Source organism: Diorhabda sublineata, chromosome 1, assembly GCF_026230105.1.
Source record: "Diorhabda sublineata isolate icDioSubl1.1 chromosome 1, icDioSubl1.1, whole genome shotgun sequence".
Taxonomy (NCBI): domain Eukaryota; kingdom Metazoa; phylum Arthropoda; class Insecta; order Coleoptera; family Chrysomelidae; genus Diorhabda; species Diorhabda sublineata.
The window spans coordinates 14,731,273-14,750,488 of record NC_079474.1 but is presented as its reverse complement, the minus strand read 5'-3'; the positions used below and the strand labels follow the sequence as shown (position 1 = coordinate 14,750,488).

The following is a 19,216-nucleotide window of genomic DNA, read 5'->3' as shown; positions in this document are numbered from 1 at the left end:
TCTATTATAATGATTTTTTATACTAATTTAATGGATTCGACGCGAGCGAAGCCGCGGGTAAAAGCTAGTAAACCTGAAAAATTTAGTGTATGACTCAAAATAATAAGAAAATTAGAAACAGGAATGTCTTTTTTAAATTTGTATCTACTTGAGAAAATTAAGAACTTTTGGGTCTCAATTTAAACATCATCAAAGGACCTGAATAAGGTTAAGTCATATTTTCTAATCATTCATCTAAACCAAGGCTGCTCAACCTTTTGAAGTGTCGGGCCAAACGGTGGATTCAGTCGTTGACGACGGTCCACTTACATTTCCTGTTTCAGTTACTCTCAGGACAAGCGCAATAAAAATTTAATTATTAAGAAAATAAAATTGAATTATTGTTTATTAGGAACAAATTGTAGCTTATTCTAAAATCTAAGTGTAGAAACAAAATTGGAATTGAATCTAGGGTAATTTGTTTATACAATCAATGTGATTTCTGCCACTGTTTGTCTTTTAATAATTTACTTATGTTTGGCGACAAATCCGACGTTGACAGTAACAACAACTCACAAATATGTTGCTCAGTTAATGTTGTGCGGTATTTATTTTTTGAGAATTAAGATCTGAAAAACCCTTTTTGCATACAAATGTTGATCCAAAACTACTTAAAAACTGTAACGCCAGGTCAGCTATTGCTGGAAATTTGGTACCAGAAATCTGCAAAATCTTCTAATCTTTTTTCACCGTATCATGATTTTGCAGTTCAACAAATTCTAATTGAATATTGGCAGGATAAGTAACTATTTCAGCCAAACTTATTACGATTTATAAAAATTTTTACATTTTGTTTTTTACTCTCGAAATCTTGAAATCTCCTCTCAAATGACTGTGATAAGCATTTAATTTTAGATTGGTATTTAGAGTAATTAACAGAAACAATATTGAGCTCTGCTTTCTAATGTTTAAGTGTGGGGAAGAGAGCTAATTGAAAAGAGATTCAATTTTCCTTTGAATACGCTTATTAAATTAAACGGAAGTGTAATTTGAGATTCAAAATATTGAGGTAATTCTTAATGTCAACAAGAATCACTCAACCAGGATGTATTCTTCAGTAAATCAACTTCGAATGGTGAAGCCCCTCTCTGCTCTAAAAATTGCGACACCTGTTCTCGCAAGATGAAGAAATGTTTCATCATGCTGCCCCTTGAAAGCCATCGCACAGCACAATACAGTTATAACTCTCCATATTCTCTGATTTTTTCTTCAAATAATAGCCCGAATTGACGTCTGTTAAAAGCTTTTGCACGTATGTAATTTATGTAACGTACAACTGGATCTATAATGTGCGTCGCGGGATTTTTTAAATTGATGCGTATTTTTAAACCACACTTGCGCGAGCCACTTAAGATTCCACACTGTGGAGTTGAACAGCCTGAATCTAAACGATTAGTTCTGAGAGTATTTGAAGTGAAAAATCTAAAACCTAGTTTCACAATCAGTGGCAACTGGCGGGATTTTACCAAACTACCACCTGTGAGTTAATCCAAGCTCTACAAAGCTCTTCATTTCACAATAATATCATTTATGGATACTTGACCATATGGTTAAATAATTTTGAGGTTATATGTATTTCTTTAAAACTTGAGATATACTATTCTTCTTTTTCTCTTTAAGTTTTCTAATATGTCTTCCAAAACCTCTTTTTATAGTTATTTGCTAACTCTTTTCCAAACTGTTTCCCTGTTCTTTCCTTTACTCTTCTAATTTCTTTCTTGATGTTGTTTTCTACACTTTTTTTTACACTTTTCTGCACAATTAACCGAATTGAAAATCGATATGTTACATAATTGATAACAGATGACGTTGAGACGGATATTGATGAATTACTTGAGTTTAGTTAACTACAAGTTAACCTCACATTTAATGAATAACCTACAAATTGTAAAACAATATATTATGTTCATTAATTACAAAAATATGTGAAACAACAGATATTTCATTACAAAACAATGTAATTTCACCATTACATGCTCGAAATATATATATGAAAATGGCAGTACATGAATATTATCATTTTTTTGTGTATTGTCGTTGATGTTTTGTTGGAATCATACATACATATACGTTGGATATAGACATTGAATTTATCATGAAGTGAGGCGCTAGGTCTGCCACATAATACTATTTAATTAACCACAAGTTCATTCTAGTAGAATATTATAGCAGTAATTTAGCGTAGTGGGTAAAATTGACGGTCGTGGATGATACGTTTTGTCATTATAATACGTTAAACTTAATAAACGTATACAGTATGGAAAAATATTTGAAATTATATTATTTTTATCGTGCAATTTGTTTTCCGCATAAAAAATGAACCATATACTTTTCTTTCAAGCTATTTCAGCAGTAAAAAATCATTTATTGTCGTATTAACTTTGATATGTTGTTTGATCTCCTCGGTTGCTTCATTCGATCTCTTCTGAACTGTTTTTTTCTTTATTTCCTTTTTCTATGTTTAGGGAGTTGTATGCAGATGGATTTATATTCTATTGGTTGTTTCTGTGTTGAAATATTGTCGCTTAACTTCTGTTTGCTGTGTTTCTCTTCTGTTGTCTGTTTTTTGACGAATCTATGTTCCTGGGCTCTCGTTTGCTGAATTCCTGTTCTGTTACTTGTTTTTTGTTGAAGTTAAGTAGCTGAAATCCTAATTTCTGTTCTATTGTTTTTGTATTCTGTCGACTGTTTTTTTGAATTTTGAATTTCTGAATTCTTATTCTGTTGGTACTTTGTTGTACTATTAAGAGTTTTTCCCTGATTTCATATTTCTGTATACTTATGAGGTCTATTTTTGTTCTATTGACTATTTTTTTCCATAAATTCATGTTACTAGACCAGCATTTGCCTAATTCCTGTTCTTTTGGCATTTTTTTATCTTTGTTAGCTTTATTTCTGTTCTGTTGGTTTTGCTTTGTCAATTTCATGTTTCTAGACTTTGATCTATTCATATTGCATAGCTTCTTTAAATAAATTTGAGGTTGCTGCTCTCCTGTTTTTTTTATCGAATTTATGTCGATGAATTCCTAGATTGAATTTCTGGAGTGAATTTTTTTTTTATTTATGGAATTATGCTTCAGGATCCCTGTTAGTTTGATGTCCATTCTGTTTTGATCGCGCCATTATGTTAAAATAATATTGCTGAACCCAGTTTGCTGAATTCCTGTTCTTTTGGCAATTTCATATTTCTAGATATTTTTTGATATATTCTTATTACATGGCTTCTATAAATAAATTTGAGGTTGCAGGAATCCTGTTTGCTGCTTTCCTGTTTTGCTATCTGTTTTTTTTTATCAATTTATGCCTATGTTTTCCTAATTTCTGGAGTCCTGTTCTGTTGGGAATTTTTTTTATGAATTTATGCTTCTGGATTCCTGTTAGTTTGATGTTTACTCTATGGACCATCTTTTTTCATAAATTCATGTCACTGGACTTCGATTTATTATATTCTATTCTCCTTATTCTGTCTATTTAATATTCTTGGACTAAGATTTACAGGATTTTTGTTGTGATGACCTTATTATATTAAATTTAATGTTCTCGGAATCCTGTTTCGCTAGCTGTTTTTTTGTTGAATTTGTGTCGATGAATTCCAAATTTCTGAATTCTTGTTAATTTATGCTTCTGGATTCCTGTTAGTTTGATGTTTACTCTATAGATCATTTTTTTCATGAATTCATGTCACTGGACTTCGATGTATTATATTCTATTCTCCTTGTTCTGTCTATTTGATATTGTTGGACTAAGATTTACAGGATTTTTGTTGTGATGACCTTATTATATTAAATTTAATGTTCTCGGAATCCTGTTTAATGCATTTTTGTTTTGGTACCTGTTTTTTTGTTGAATTTGTGTCGATGAGTTCCTAATTTCTGAATTCTTGTTAATTTATGCTTCTGGATTCCTGTTAGTTTGATGTTTAATCTATAGATCATTTTTTTCATGAATTCATGTCACTGGACTTCGATGTATTATATTCTATTCTCCTTGTTCTGTCTATTTAATATTCTTGGACTAAGATTTACAGGATTTTTGTTGTGATGACCTTATTATATTAAATTTAATGTTCTCGGAATCCTGTTTCGCTAGCTGTTTTTTTGTTGAATTTGTGTCGATGAATTCCAAATTTCTGAATTCTTGTTAATTTATGCTTCTGGATTCCTGTTAGTTTGATGTTTAATTTATAGATCATTTTTTTCATGAATTCATGTCACTGGACTTCGATGTATTATATTCTATTCTCCTTGTTCTGTCTATTTGATATTGTTGGACTAAGATTTACAGGATTTTTGTTGTGATGACCGCATTATACTAAATTTAATATTCTCGGAATCCTGTTTAATGCATTTTTGTTTTGGTACCTGTTTTTTTGTTGAATTTGTGTCGATGAGTTCCTAATTTCTGAATTCCTGTTAGTTTATGCTTCTGGATTCCTGTTAGTTTAATGTCTACTCTATAGATCATTTTTTTTCATGAATTCATGTCACTGGACTTCGATTTATTATATTCTATTCTCCTTATTCTGTCTATTTAATATTCTTGGACTAAGATTTACAGGATTTTTGTTGTAATTACCTCGTTATGATAAATTTAATGTTACCTGTTTTTTGTTGGATTTCTGTCGCTGAACTAATTTCTGAATTCCTGTTCTGTGTTCAGTTTTATTTTGGATTCATGCTCTTTCTTCTTAGCTTCATTTTTGTTTTATAAGCCGTTTCTTTCCATTAACTCGTGAAGCTTAATTCCTGTTCTTTTCAGCTTTTCTTTGTTAATTTCATGTGCGTGGGCTCCTGTTCTCTTTTGTAATTAATGTCTCGAAACTTTGAATTTCTGATTTCCTATTCTATTGGTAAGTTTTGTTCTTTTAGATTGGCTTTATTGTTGACTACTTGTCGATGAACTCCTGTTGTCCTATTACCTCGATTTTTATTTTGGTTTAGATATTAGATTGTGTTTGATGAAATTGTATAATTACTTTTTAAAAAGGATTCTTTTTACAATCAACTACTAAGAATCCTTAAATTTCGTCTACGTTTGCTGAGGTGAGAAATATTAAAAATGTGACTTTTTGTGTGTTTGGGAGTAGTTAGATTTTAATCCAAAGCTTCCTGATAGAAACTGTACTTCTAAGCACTCAACTAACCTCCATTTATTCTTTACAGCAAAATTGCACATCAGTAAGTAGTTAGTCGAGTGGAAGCTAATCAGATTTATCGATACTTCACCATATATACGTGCTGTAACCAAACTAATTAGATTATATTTGAATAGTCAAAGGCTTATGTTAATTTGGTCGTTCAATGTATATTCCATAAAGGATCGATGTGAAAGAAACTTTTAAAACAGATTATTCCACGGCTCTTTATAGTGTCATTTCATGTGGCAAATGTGAATTGTTACATACTGTTTCGTTACCTAATAACAATCCTTCTAAATTATATTATTGAAGTTATAAAAATTGGCAACGCTGTAATCATCTACCAATAGAACACACAAAAATATAGATAGATGAAAATGAATAATATTGAAATTCATATGAACCAGGAAGTAATTATTTCAATAAAAATTCATAGTTTTTTTCATTTATACGAGGGTGGTGCTAAATGATAACCGAAGCTTTGACAACTGAGTGACTGTTTAAATATTATGACACATGTAATAGCAGCAGCTCAATTGTAGTCAGATCTGACTATTTAAGAATGATGGTACTCAAAAATGCAGTGTTGCCAGCTTTAACTCTTCTGAAATCTCAAAATATACAGAGTGGTTCTTGTCTTTTGGATTCTGACGCTAAAAATTAACTAAAACGGTTACAAATACAAAAAAAAACGGTTAAAATACAAAGTGGCTGTCTTCTATTCTAGATCACATTTTCTAGCACGTTGAAAGTTCTTTTCATAGTATAATAATAATAGTTTATAGTTTTAAAATATATTCAATATAAAATATACAGAATATTCATACATAACCTTTTTTTGCTTCTTTTCTGTCATATTCAGCTGAAGGAAGATGATGATGATGATGATGAATACAAATCCAATCGAAGAATCCTAAATTGTTCAGCATATTTCCAACGATCTCAATATTGTTTGAATTTATAATTTTCTATAAATTTATGTACAACTCTTTTAATAGCACTCCAAGCAAGTTTTCTGAAGTTAATCTTCAGATCATCAGCAAGCTGAATTTCAGGAGAATTCTTGGAGGCTTCTTTGGAATCATCATCGTTTCCAGTGATTCCAGTGTGCAATGGAAGCCGCATGAAACAGACTGTTATATCAAGAGCAATGAGATTTTGGTAGATATCGTGAATGTTTTGGACGTGGCGATAGTTTTAAGAACAAAAGAGATAAATCTAAAAGCTTAAAGGATGCTGTATATTTATCCAGAATAAAAACTACACGTCGAAGGTAACGAACCTATGAGTTCGTATTTGTAATGACTGCGGGTTCAGTTTTGGAGGTATTAGTATAGAGAATGAGATCGAATGATTTTTTATGTAGAATTTCTAGAAATGCTTCCTTATAAGGACGTTGGAGGATTCATCTTTATCGTAAAAGGTAAGTGAGGTGTTTACCATGGGAATGTTTTTAATCCAAGGCGGAAAACGGTAAAGGAATTGGGGAGGTTCAGTAAAATTTGGTATTTTTGAGTAGAGGTGCCATCAATTCAGGCATAGAATTTATAATTGCTTCTGTTGTTAGTTGGTAGATAAGTACCGAATGAACAGGATTTAAAGACACTTTAGCATTATATGACAGGGGAAGAATTGTCGTGTTAAGGATCGTGGTGGCTGATTAGCTTCAATATTGTCACTGAACGCTTGAGCGGAAGGTACCAAGACAGTGCTGTTGTATACAGAGTTCAAAAGGTCAGTCTTGGAGCGGACATATAGATAAAACAACCATAGTCAAGTTTGGAACGGATGAGAGCTCTGTAAACCTCTGTAAAAAAAAACTAGCGAAAAAGAATTATACCATGTTGCCAAATTAAACTGTATATCAGATATAATTACGACTTTTTTAATGAAGCTTGTTTCTTTTTTACAAAAACAAATCTGTTAACGTTTCAATTTCCAATAATTATTTTTAGCATACAAAGAAATGAAAATGCGTTTTGTTTGTAGCTTTAACTGATGGAGTATTCCAATCGAATGACTAACTTTTGATTTACACGGTTCAACTTTCCGGATTTTGTAAATCGAAGGGTGAAATGAAAAGTGATTTTCGTCCGTGATGTAATGGCCTAGAAGCTTTGATTCACGTACTTTTCATGTCACGATTCAGTAAATGTATCTGTGGAATAGAAGGATTTCCCCGAGGAACGATTTTTGTTTTATGTGATTGAGTTGCTGTTATTACTTTTTAGATTAATAGACAATTCAATGATATGTATATACTTAAATAAAGTATAGAATGTAAATTAGTATAACTAAGAATAATTATATGTATTAAACACTTCGTCAAATCGTCAAATATCAAATAAATTGATTTTTAGAAGAATATTTAAAAGAAATGTTGATTGAACTTTGTTTATTTTCAGTTTTTGTTCAGCACAGATCGAAAGTATACAGTTTTTGTTTTATTAGGCATTTTTAAATTAGTGATATCCAATCATATTAGGGTTGAAAGTTTATAAATCTTAGTGTCTGTTATATTTCAAATGTCTACCCGACTATTTATAATATTTTCGAAATTTGGAATTGAAATATTGGAGCTTCCTTTTTTGTGACTGATGTTTTTACATTTTTCAACAAATCTTCTCTTCCAATCAATCAAATATTCAACTTTATGTTTATGACAAGAGGATGGTTCTAGAAGTCCTGATCTAGAGATGGTGGTAGTTGCTTGAAAAAGACCACTGTATTAGCCCAATCAATATGGTGGGATTGCTTCTTCGTTACCAACTGAGAAATTTTGGGTATTTGAGTTTAATCGAGGCCGTACGACCTGCGAAGACCACAATGGCAGTGGTCGACCCTATGAAGTGACGACTCCAGAAATGTTGGAGAAAATCGTCTACTGAAAGTGCGCATTTCGAAAAGTGCATATTAACTCAAAATTTGGACATGAGAAAGCTTTTCGCAAGATTGGTGCTCACAATGAAACGAAAACAGCGTCGTGAAGATGTTTAGCAATGTTTCATAAAAATAAAACCAAATTTTCAAACCGTTTTATAACCAGGGTTCAATCATTTCACACCAGAACTAAAAAAAAATTAAAACAATGGACTGAAAAGGGAAAACCGGCTCTAAAGGAGGCAAAGATCGTTCTATCTGCAGCATGCGTTCAAATCACATGTTTTGGTGTTTAGGTATCTCAATCGGAATGGAATTGGTTGAAACTTATGAGAAAATGGAAAGTATTTTAAAAAACCATGACGCCATAACCAATTATAAATATTTGTTTTTATTAGATATTAAGTAGCATCCTTTGTACACAAATCTGAACTGTATTCAACTTATAACTTCGTTGTACTCTCTTGGATACGCTATTAAAGCGAATTTATTATTTTTTTTTTCCTTTTTCTTAACTTCTAATTTCGTTCCATTAAAAAGCAGGTAGCGCTCAATTTAATATTATTACTTCACCCCCTCTGAGTACCAATATACAATATTAGTGTTAATAAAATGTTTCTCTCTACCATCAACTGTATTAATTCTATTTACATTGACCTTTATAGATATGAGTGAGAATAAACAAAACTATAAAGATATCGATATTTAGATTCAACATTGTTAGTAGTGGAAATTAGTGTCATAAAGATGATTCTTGTTCAATTATTTATAATTAGCTGTTTTTGTGTGCTCAATATAGAATCACAGTTTTTTAACTATATAACAATAAAAATATTCCGCGACGATCGACCACTGACTCTACTGAAAGCTGATACTGTTAATAACGAACTAGATGTAACTGAAATTATAATAGAAAACGAAGATTTACCGATTTTGAAAACAGGTACCTTCCAAAATCTCACGAAACTAAAAAAAATTCATATAAACAGTAATAATTTAGAAACTATAGAAAATAACATATTTTGGAATCTTCCTACATTGAGAATTTTAAATCTGAATTTTAACAAGATTCGACATATTCCTAATAAAGTTTTTGCAAATTTGGCAGTTTATAAAATGTCTTTTAAAGGGAACGGAATCGAAACTTTAAGTCCCGAAGCTTTTAACAATCTCACCAACTTACATATATTGGATTTAAGTTCGAATCAAATCGAGTTTTTACCACAAGATTTATTTACGAAAACAAATAATTTGAAAAAACTCGACCTGAGCTACAACAAATTGCGATATTACCCAAAAATTCAGTACAATTATTTTGAAGAAGCTTTCGCGAACTCTGTACGATACGAAGATACTTGCATCGATTTAAGCTTCAATAATCTTCTTTTTTTAAGCAATATATTGTTAAAAGGAATCAGATATCTTAAGGAATTAAATCTTAACAATAATAATATAAAAGGAATTGGGGAAACTGCTTTCAACGACTTGAAATGGATTGAAAGCGTTAATATAGAAGGTAACGATTTGGAAGAATTAAATGACGAAGTTTTGAAACTATTAGCTATGGCACGAAGTATTAATGTGGAAAATAACCCATGGACAAAGGATTTTGTGTGTAAATATACTATATGGTGTTCTAATAATGACGTTATCAATACTATGGATGTAAAATGTACATGAAATAAATATTTTAAAATAGTTTTTATCGTATTTTATTTTTATTCCATTCAATCAGCATGGTGAGTTTTTTTCAAGGTTTTTGAATATCAAGGAGTTAGCTCCAGCCTGAAGGGTGTATTATCGTAGTATCTTCCTGAATGAATTGCTCTCTCTACATCTGAGAGCTTCATCTGTTGTTTATCTTCACATGGATCCTAAAGGCTTAGCCAAAAGATTTAAGATGGGACAATAGTTTTCCTCGCATGGTATTTGGATATAAATTAAGGGGCGACTGCACGTTCCTGAAGAGGATCTGTCAATGATCGAGATCTTAAGTAAGCATCTACTCGCTGTAAATGGCAGAAAAGTGTAACAGATAAAACAAGAAATGCTACTGAAATGCATCTGACCAAAATTAACTTTTGCAATTTCGTGAAGATCGTCCAAAATCGTCATTTGAGACCCTCCAACGCAAATGGTCGCCTGTTTTTTTTTGAATAACAGGACACGACATTAGAGCAACTTAGAATGGTTAATTCTGAATGGTACACCAGAATTTGTTTACCAAGAGGTCAACATTGTAATGCTTTAAATTGGATAGGGATGGTTGGTAGATGTTCCTGTCAGATTTTTGCTATAAGATTGTGTCCAGTCAGATCCTGTGCAACATATTGGTCGTCTTTAGAAGTTTTTGATGATAATTTGTTGATGGTTCTGAATAGAGCCCACGAATCTTCCTGTCCCTCTTTTGTATGAAAGGTTACATAAGAAAGCAAAGTTGGGTACTTAATACTTATTACTACGATATGTTACAACGAGTCTACACTTTGTTGTGAATCTTCTTCTCACTAATTTGGTTGCCGTAATAATTTTAGAAACGGAACAAAAACGAAAAATGAAGGATTTATAATAAATTAGAAGTGAAAGTTCAAAAGAGCTAAACGTGGATATTATGTTTCTATCTCAAAGTTGTCAGTACGAAGGTATATTATGACAGTGACGATAATATTTTGGGTCGGAAGTAAAACGGTGTAAGAAAAATTTCTCGACGTTTATGGAAAAACGATATAATTCCATTGGAAACATGAGCCGTCAAATGTGATTAGACCGTGCAGTATTGTGAGAGATTTTCATTTAGATTTTATATATTGAAATTTATTTATTGACAGGATATTTGATAAATTAATCTCAATAAAGTAAAAAAGAGATTTCACAATTTGACGTCATGACTAATGGGAGCGTCTTGAATGTCAATTGTTACCAATCGTCTCATATATCATAAGTTCTATGTTCACATCTGTCCTATGTCACGGCTGAATCCAGACATATTGGTTGTCATTTGTCAAGTGTCACATCTTGTCATATGTTTTATGATCTCATCTGTCAATGATACAATTTGTTGTAACTCTGATGAATTAATGTATTTCTGTAGTCTCTTGTTAAGTTTATCTGTTTGAGTTCTTTCTTGACAATTTTTCTCCATGTTAGCACACGTCGGTGTCTTTTTCCTTTTCCTATTTTATTGCTTTTTCCACGATATTTATTGTACCTTAATTTTCGTTGATTTTTAGATCGACTTGATCGATATTTGCATGTTTATATAATTCAGAAAAAACTTCAGTCATATTTATTCTATGTCTTTTTGACTCGAATAAACTTTTCCCGAATAGTCTGTTAGTTTTCTTTGTATTGTATTTCAACTAAATTCATATTTATACCGGGTGCCCCATGACGAGTTAAAACTATCTGTGTATAGCAAAATACTCATAGTAGAATCATGAAAATTTCTAAGTTTGAGTTTTCGGATACGACCTTTTCAACTGAAATATTTTCAAAGATGGCCGACTTTCGGTTCTACCGGAGGTCGATTGTATCTTTGTTATTTTGAATAGAACATTCTATATATTAATACATTTTTGAGATCTACGTAAAATTTTAGTATACCTTTGTGTGAAAACGTTTTTCGAAAAATACATACTTTTTGAGTTATTAATTTTTTTGTACAAAATTTGACCATTGCAGACCCTTATAAATTATTTTTTTACGAAGATACCCTTGAAGATATGAAAATGGTTTCTGTTCGGTTACTTTTAGCAAGGTCAGACGTATTTGAATATATACTGAAAAATTTTTCATTTTATACAGGGTGTGTATAAAAAGTGTTCAAAATTTACCTTCATAAATGTCACATTTCTTAATTTCTTAAATGGAATCCCCCGTTTTTTCTATTTTAATGCATTCGGGGGTAAAAAACTAAGTAAATTCATGTATATTTTCTTATACCTAAACCTTACCGTTATTCAGATATTAAATGTTTTCTGTAAATTTTTAGAAATGCAGTAAATTTTATTTTGACCCGTTGATACAAGCACTAAGAAATAAAAAAGTATTTCTTTCTATACCTTGTCAAGGTCTGTAAAAAAATAAAATCAAATTGTATTGACTAATCCTATTTCAACTTTTAGTCGTTTCCGAGATATTTGAGATTTTAAATTATTATTGTATTAACAAGTTTTAATTTTTTATGTATACTTTTAGTAGGCTTTGTAATAAATGACATTTATTTAACTGTCATTAGTCATTAAAATGATTCGTTCTTAATTTAATAACGAAGATTATGTAAATTTGTAGTAGAAAAAACCGGGTGGTTCTATTTAACAAATAAAGAAATTTGATTTTTATAAAGTTAAACTTTGAACACTTTTTATACACACCCTGTATAAAATGAAACATTTTTCTACATCGACTCAAATACGTGTGACCTTATTAAAAGCAGCCGAACAGAAACCATTTTCATATCTTTAAGGGTATCCTCGTAAAACAATAATTTATAAGGGTCTGCAACGGTCAAATTTTTTACAAAAAAATTAATAACTCAAAAAGTATGTATTTAAATTACATTTAAATTAAAATTTTACGTAAATTTCAAAAATGTTAATATATAGGGTGGTCTATATAAAATAACAAAGTTACAGTCGACTTCCGGTGAAAATATTTTAATTAAAAAGATCGTATCCGAAAACCCAAACGTAGAAATTTTCATGATTTTACTATAAGTATTTTACCATATACAGATAGTTTTAATTCGTCTTAGGGCATCCTGTATATGGATGTTCATATTCTAGTAAACTTGGTATAGTGTAGACATCGCAAATTTCGTGAAAGTTAATTAAAAGTAATAGCACACAACGCTGCTTTCCATAATGCTGACCCGGGAGATCATTCATTACGTTTCCATGGAATACTCCGAAAACAACCTTGTGTGTTGTTATTTTACCACATGTTTCTATCCCTCGTAGATGGGAGTTTATGAGTATAAGTTTATTTCAATTAAGTATATCAATTCAAATGAGATTTATGGGAGATTCGCATATTATATTACGAAAATGTCTATTTACCGACACTATTTTTAGTTTATTACAGCGGATATTAAATTTTTTGCCAAAACAAATGAAAAAATTCGTTCATTCATTCATTTTTTGATATTAGATTGTTTTTTTATAAATGTACTTACACTATCGGGCAAAGGAATACAAACAATACAATACATTTTATTCCAATACTCCAAATATGTGAATTGGAAGTAGGACTCTGCTTTCTAACGTATCTGTCTAATTTGTCCCCCAACAATTCATTCGGGTTTAGGTCGCGCGAAATTCTTCCTTTCAGTTCCTTTCCAATTCTATCAAATTCTCTTTGCAAAGCTTGGAGGAATGCCTTTGATCGTTGTCACGCTGAAAGATAAATTTTCTGTCAATCAATCGCTGTCCAAAACGTACTACTTTTTTCTTCAAAATCCCTTCAATGTTTACCAAATCTCCAGTCGGTCTTCCTCCAAAACATCTTCAAGGCATCACCGTGTTTTACAGTCGGGATTACACACACAGACTTCTTTGGTCACCACCCTTTAAGGGTGATAACTCGGAAAGGGAGGGATGAGAAAATTTATTTTCATACGAATAATTACCTCATGAATGTTGTCGCATAAATATAAAATAAGCACCCTGTATATTTATGTAACCAGCAGGTGTTTTTGAATTTGGGATTCAACCGCGCGCTGCTCGACTTGTTCCATTTTGTTACTGAGATGTGACTCTCTTCAATTGAGGTTTCTAATTCCAATGTCCTCAAATTTTTTTCTTGTAAATGCGTTTTAGATTTTAATTTTAATTTTTCCGAGTGCAGTTTAATCATTTAATCGATAAAACAAATTTTATTTCTATCGAACGCTCTTTTTTTTTGATATTTCGAATCGCATTTATTATGAAATCTAAATGGAGCCTATAAAATTCTCGGAATATTCTGTTACCCTACAAAAATGGAACATTTGAAAATGTTTAACTAACGCTCATGAACATTTTCTCGCTCTACGACCTGCGCGGAAAAAGGACGAACTATTACAGGAAAACGACGCAGCATCCCTCATTTGAAGAGCGTCTGTGTCGAGAGTATTTCGGTGTTATTTCACTTAGTCCTCTTTGGGCATTGATACTGTGTGCCACGTTTCAGAACCTAACCTCCCTTCTCCGAAACCCTCAATACCTATTAAAATAGAACGTTAACCTGTGACACGTTCGTCAATTTTCCTTTTAGGTAAATTTCAAAGTGAAAATCGCTTAATTTTTATTATCGCGCGTCTGTCGACGGCCAAATTGACTCAGAACTCTCAGAAGTTGGTCAACACTACAAGTAAGTCCAATAAATTTTGTTCTTCCAATATCCAAAATTAAAGATACAATTTAACTTTATTACATTTAACTATAGTTATTTCTAAATCTATATATTGAGTCCGGTAACTTTATATTTGTTCTAAACAACTAATTCACTCAGGATATTACAAAGTTGTAAAGTGTAGACTGCTTTTTGATTTCTTTGTACAATTTCTCCCACAACTCAAACAGGTTGAAATCTGGCGACTATGGTGACCAAATCATTACTTTTAGTACGTTCCTCCTTCTAGATCCAATCAAATACTCTTTATACAGCTTCGAGGAATGCATGAGATCGTTGTCATGCTGGAAGATAAATTCTCTGCCGATCAGAAGTACCAAATTTTCCTGTAATATTTTTATAGCCTTCTTCCTTTAAAAGTCCTCAGTCGCTCTTTTTCCAAAACATCCCCAAACCCTCATCGAGCCTCCTCCGTGTTTTTCACATGGATCTAACATCCGTTCCTCCTTTGACATGATCCCAAATACTTTTTAGTCCACTGCAACTTCATAATTTCATTTTGACGACTTAAAAAAGGTTTTTTTCATTGCCACTCTTCCAAAAAGGCAAAAACTTTCGACCGGTAATTTCTTTGTGTACGTCACGTTTTAAATTACTACGAGGGTTGTTTGGATAGTTTCCACAGAAACAAGACATCTCATACACTTATTCCAGAGATATTCTGAACTTTTCAACCCTTCTACATTCTAGTTTTCGTGTTTTATTTCAAAATAATCGCTTACGAAAGTCATGAGATTTTCGTCTGATAAAAAGTTCTCTCATGCAAATGAAGCTTTGAGGTTAGGAAGCATCAATCGGATCTGGTGAATACGGTGAGTGGTCAGTCAAGTCAAAGTCATAGTGAAGATAGTTGATGGACACAATCCCATGAATGTCCCAAAAAAAAAACGATCGCTATCACTTTTCATGCCGATAAAATCGTATTTGCGTTTTTTGGGGCAGCTTAACTCTTGTTGTGCAATCGTTTCTTCATGATGCAGCCTCATATTTATTAAGGATTTTGCTTGGTCTACCCATCTAGTTGGAGATCTACCTCTTAGACGTTTGCCTTCTACTTTCCCTCCAAAAATTAATCGTTCCATTCATCTTCTAGATCTTCGAAATATATTTCCAAGGTACTGCAGATACATGCGGTTGGTCCTAGTTAGCGTGGACCAATTTCTTGTACGTTGATTTGATGTTCTGTCCACGATACTCGTAAGCATCTATAGTCTATAAACCCACATTTCGAAAACCTCTATTCGCTTTTTATCTGCTTTTCTTAAAGTCCATGTGTTGGTAATTGAGGAACCAAGATAGTTAAAAGTGTTAACAAATTCGTAGCCTGCAATTTATGATGTTTGTGCGGAATGGAATGTGTCATTGAGGTACCGCAGGTTGTTGATCCTCTTTCCGTTTCGTCAATCATCTAGAACCTCTATCAAAACATATTCGTTATAAAGTTTAATAAGGTAGGTGGAAGATTGCAACCTTGTCTAACTCCTGCGGCCGTTTTGAAAGTCTCCGAGTAAACCACGTCGATTATGAATTTCGCGTTGTTTTTCTGATAGAGGTTGCGCACTAGTTGAAACAGATGTTTTGGCGTTTCCTCCATTATGGTACAAAGATAGCTCCAGTTGACTTTATCAAACGCTTTTTGATAATCTACTAAACAGAGATATAAAAAATTAACTAAACCCACTATATAAAAAAGACAAAACATCATATTAGAAATCAAAGCTTTACTTCACTATTTAGTTTTAATAGTTTGTAGAAATCAGTTTGTGTGTAGGTAAATTAAAAGCTTCAGAACAACTTTTAACATTTCTGGTAATCAATAGAATAATATATTCTGCAGGAAACTTAATAATTTAAAATAATGCTCGTGAAATAGCATATCAGCAATAATTTTAGCACCGTTTCTCTGGTCTGATTGCTTATATATTAAACTTGTACAAGCACTGATTCAAAATTAATACTGAAAACGGGCAGTACGTTAATTAACTAAAACTATATTTGCTGCTGTATTCCATTCTAAACATTATAGTTCTGACATAGTAACATAAATTATTTATAGTTGTTGTTTCAATTTTTATAATCCATATTAGAACTGCTGGTAAACTACTTTATTAAAGTCGATCTACATCATTGATTGTTTTAAAAATCTCAAGGATTTTCTACTTTCTATGAAGAATTACTTCACCCCTTTCTTGAAGTGTAGAAAAATAAATCGAGAGAAAATTTCTCTAATGGAAGACGCTACAATAAACAAAGATGATTGTTAATTAATTAGGGCAAATAAGAAAAACTTCATACGTTATTTTCAATGTCGTATTTATAAACTGAATCAAAAGTAATTATATGGAAACATCACTCATTGGATCTTGGATTTCCATCGTGTACTTTACGAGATAAATGTGCCCAAAAATCTTCAATTGGACGGGCCTGAGGTAAATTGTTATGGTATGAAATTCCGGTCCGGTCATAACATTGTATGATTTCTAACGTGATTTTTTTGAATCAACTAATTTAATGAAGCAGTTTTTAATATACCTTTCAGTATGTACTCCTTTCCCTATTACTTGACCCATATAATGTTTGGATGTTGTCGAAATCGCATACCAGTCTAGCAATTTTACGTTGCCAGGACATTCTTCTATCCATGTAAAAACCACATTTCCTTCGATTTCCCAATTGGATATTTCATCGTCTTTAACAATGATTCTATGATTTGCAGAATGTATCAACCTGTCTGACGACGGTATCTTGGTATCCACGCTAATTGGTTTGCGGTATTTTTAGACACTGTCGTGGTGGTGGGTATTTTTGACTATTTCTTGTTACTTCCCGAGATGCGGTACTCTTTGAAGTATGGTAGTGCTTATTTTCCTGATCTTTCTTGGGTAGAAATTCTCTTTTTTGATGGTTCAAACATGGTATTCTCTTTTCCTTTTCGACTATCGTACGGTAAATGCTTCTGCGTGAAATATTCTGGTTTTGAAATCGGTTTAACCAAATTTTGTTAGTCCCAAAAGTTTCAACAAAGAAAAGACGAATATTTTGTGAAAATATATACTTATTTTTCAACTTTATCTCGTTTTAGCACCTTTTATAATAAGAATCGTCAAGTTACTCAAAATAGCCGACATCACCTCTTCATTGTTGGAAAATCTTTGACCACCAAACCATTTTTTCAAATCTGGGAACATAAAATAATCCGAAAGGGCTAAATTTGGTGAATAGGATGCATTAGGTAGTAATTCAAACTTTAATTCATTAATTTTGGACATTGCAATACCGGATGTGTGAGCTGGTGCATTGTCTTGATGAAACATTTTCTTCCCAGCTAAATGCAGCCGTTTTTGCTTGATTTCTTCGCCCAAATTTTCCCATAATATTTGCCGTTGACAGTTTTTCCTTTTTCAAGCTAGCTAATGAAAATTATCCCACTCGCTTCTCAATAAAAAAACGACGCCATGACCTTGCCTGCAGATGGAACGATCTTTACCTTCTTTGGAGCCGGTTCTCCCTTTGTCAGTTCATTTTTTTATTGTTCTTTTGTTTTGGGTGTGAAGTGATAGAACCATGGTTTTGAAACAATTCAGAATTTCGCTATTTATGGCTGCTAAGCAAATACTAAACAACACGGCGCTTCAAACTGTATAGATTGTGTGCTTTCTAATACATAGTTATTTTGGGAACATCCTTGTAAGACATTTTAATGCAAATAACGTAAAGAAGAATTGACTAAGTTTACGAAAATAATAAATTTGTTTTACAAAGCTATTTAGATATTGTATCATTAAAATCTATTTTTAAATCAGAATTTTCAATAAAAGCTTCAAGGTATTTATGTACAATTGGATCTAGAAACTCCTTGATAGCTTTTTGTACATTATCACATGTTTTATATGCAACCAATTTAACGAAATAGAGTAATTTTTAAAGTATTCAAGGAGGTAGCAAGTTTGGATATACAAATAGTTGAAGAGGATAAGACAGTTCATTGAAAAACGGAGATTTGGACAACAGTATCTTCAACAGTAAACATGTGTAGATTACCATTCACCTCGTCTATCAATAAATCCATAAAATAACTTTATGTCAGCAGCAATATTCATCATCACAACACTCCACATCACTACTGTAGTTATATGCATTTCACTCGTTTCCTTTCCGAGATATCGGCCGAAAAGTGGTAAAAATGTAAAAGTTTGATCAAAAAGTCTTCAAAAAACAAAGTTCCGAGCCAAGATTTTGCTCGAAAACATCAAATTCATGTTCGTTGATGGATATTATGAAAATCAAAACTTTCGTCTGAACTTTAATTATTTCACTATTATGCCTTTATGGATACAACTTCTATTTTGTTCAAATATTATAAATAAACAAATGCAGATGATGTGCAATTAAAAAAACGAATAGAGAACTTGTTTTTATTCATTTTCCAGGTAAAATTAGAGAATGAAAAGCGCAGAAAATTTAGCTTGGGATGAAATAAAAACATCGGTATTTATGTTATATATTTTCGCCGCCGCTTAACAATGTTTGCAATTTCAATAAAAATTCTTTCAGATTTTATTTCTAGACTAAGTGGATTTAATTTAGGTAGTACAGAAAAAAAAACGAATGAACAGAAATTGTCTAAAGACAAATGATCTTTGATGTATTCCAGTTAATTTATAGCAAGAATTTCAACATCTAAATCAAAGTAGAGACACAGATATTTCAACTAAGCAATGTTGGTACGAGAAAATTGAGAAATCAATAATAAAAATGTGTTACAAACAT

At 31.8% G+C, this 19,216-nt stretch overlaps 2 protein-coding genes across 5 annotated transcripts in view; both read left to right on the top strand.

The window, feature by feature from the left end:
- Positions 1–8,803: 8,803 nt before the first annotated feature.
- Positions 8,804–9,749, top strand: LOC130440694 (platelet glycoprotein V-like). The gene has a single exon (XM_056773978.1). The coding sequence runs from the start codon at positions 8,804–8,806 to the stop codon at positions 9,734–9,736; it is 933 nt and encodes a 310-aa protein (XP_056629956.1). The 3' UTR covers positions 9,737–9,749.
- A 4,390-nt stretch (positions 9,750–14,139) lies between these two features.
- The window catches only part of LOC130440635 (poly(rC)-binding protein 3), a 59,756-nt gene continuing 54,679 nt past the window's right edge, over positions 14,140–19,216 (top strand). For 2 of the 4 annotated variants that reach the window (XM_056773957.1, XM_056773932.1), the window contains exon 1: positions 14,140–14,404. The gene's annotated coding sequence lies outside the window, so the exon portion shown is untranslated. The remainder of the gene's footprint in view (positions 14,405–19,216) is intronic. The other 2 variants (XM_056773903.1, XM_056773918.1) reach the window with 1 other exon arrangement.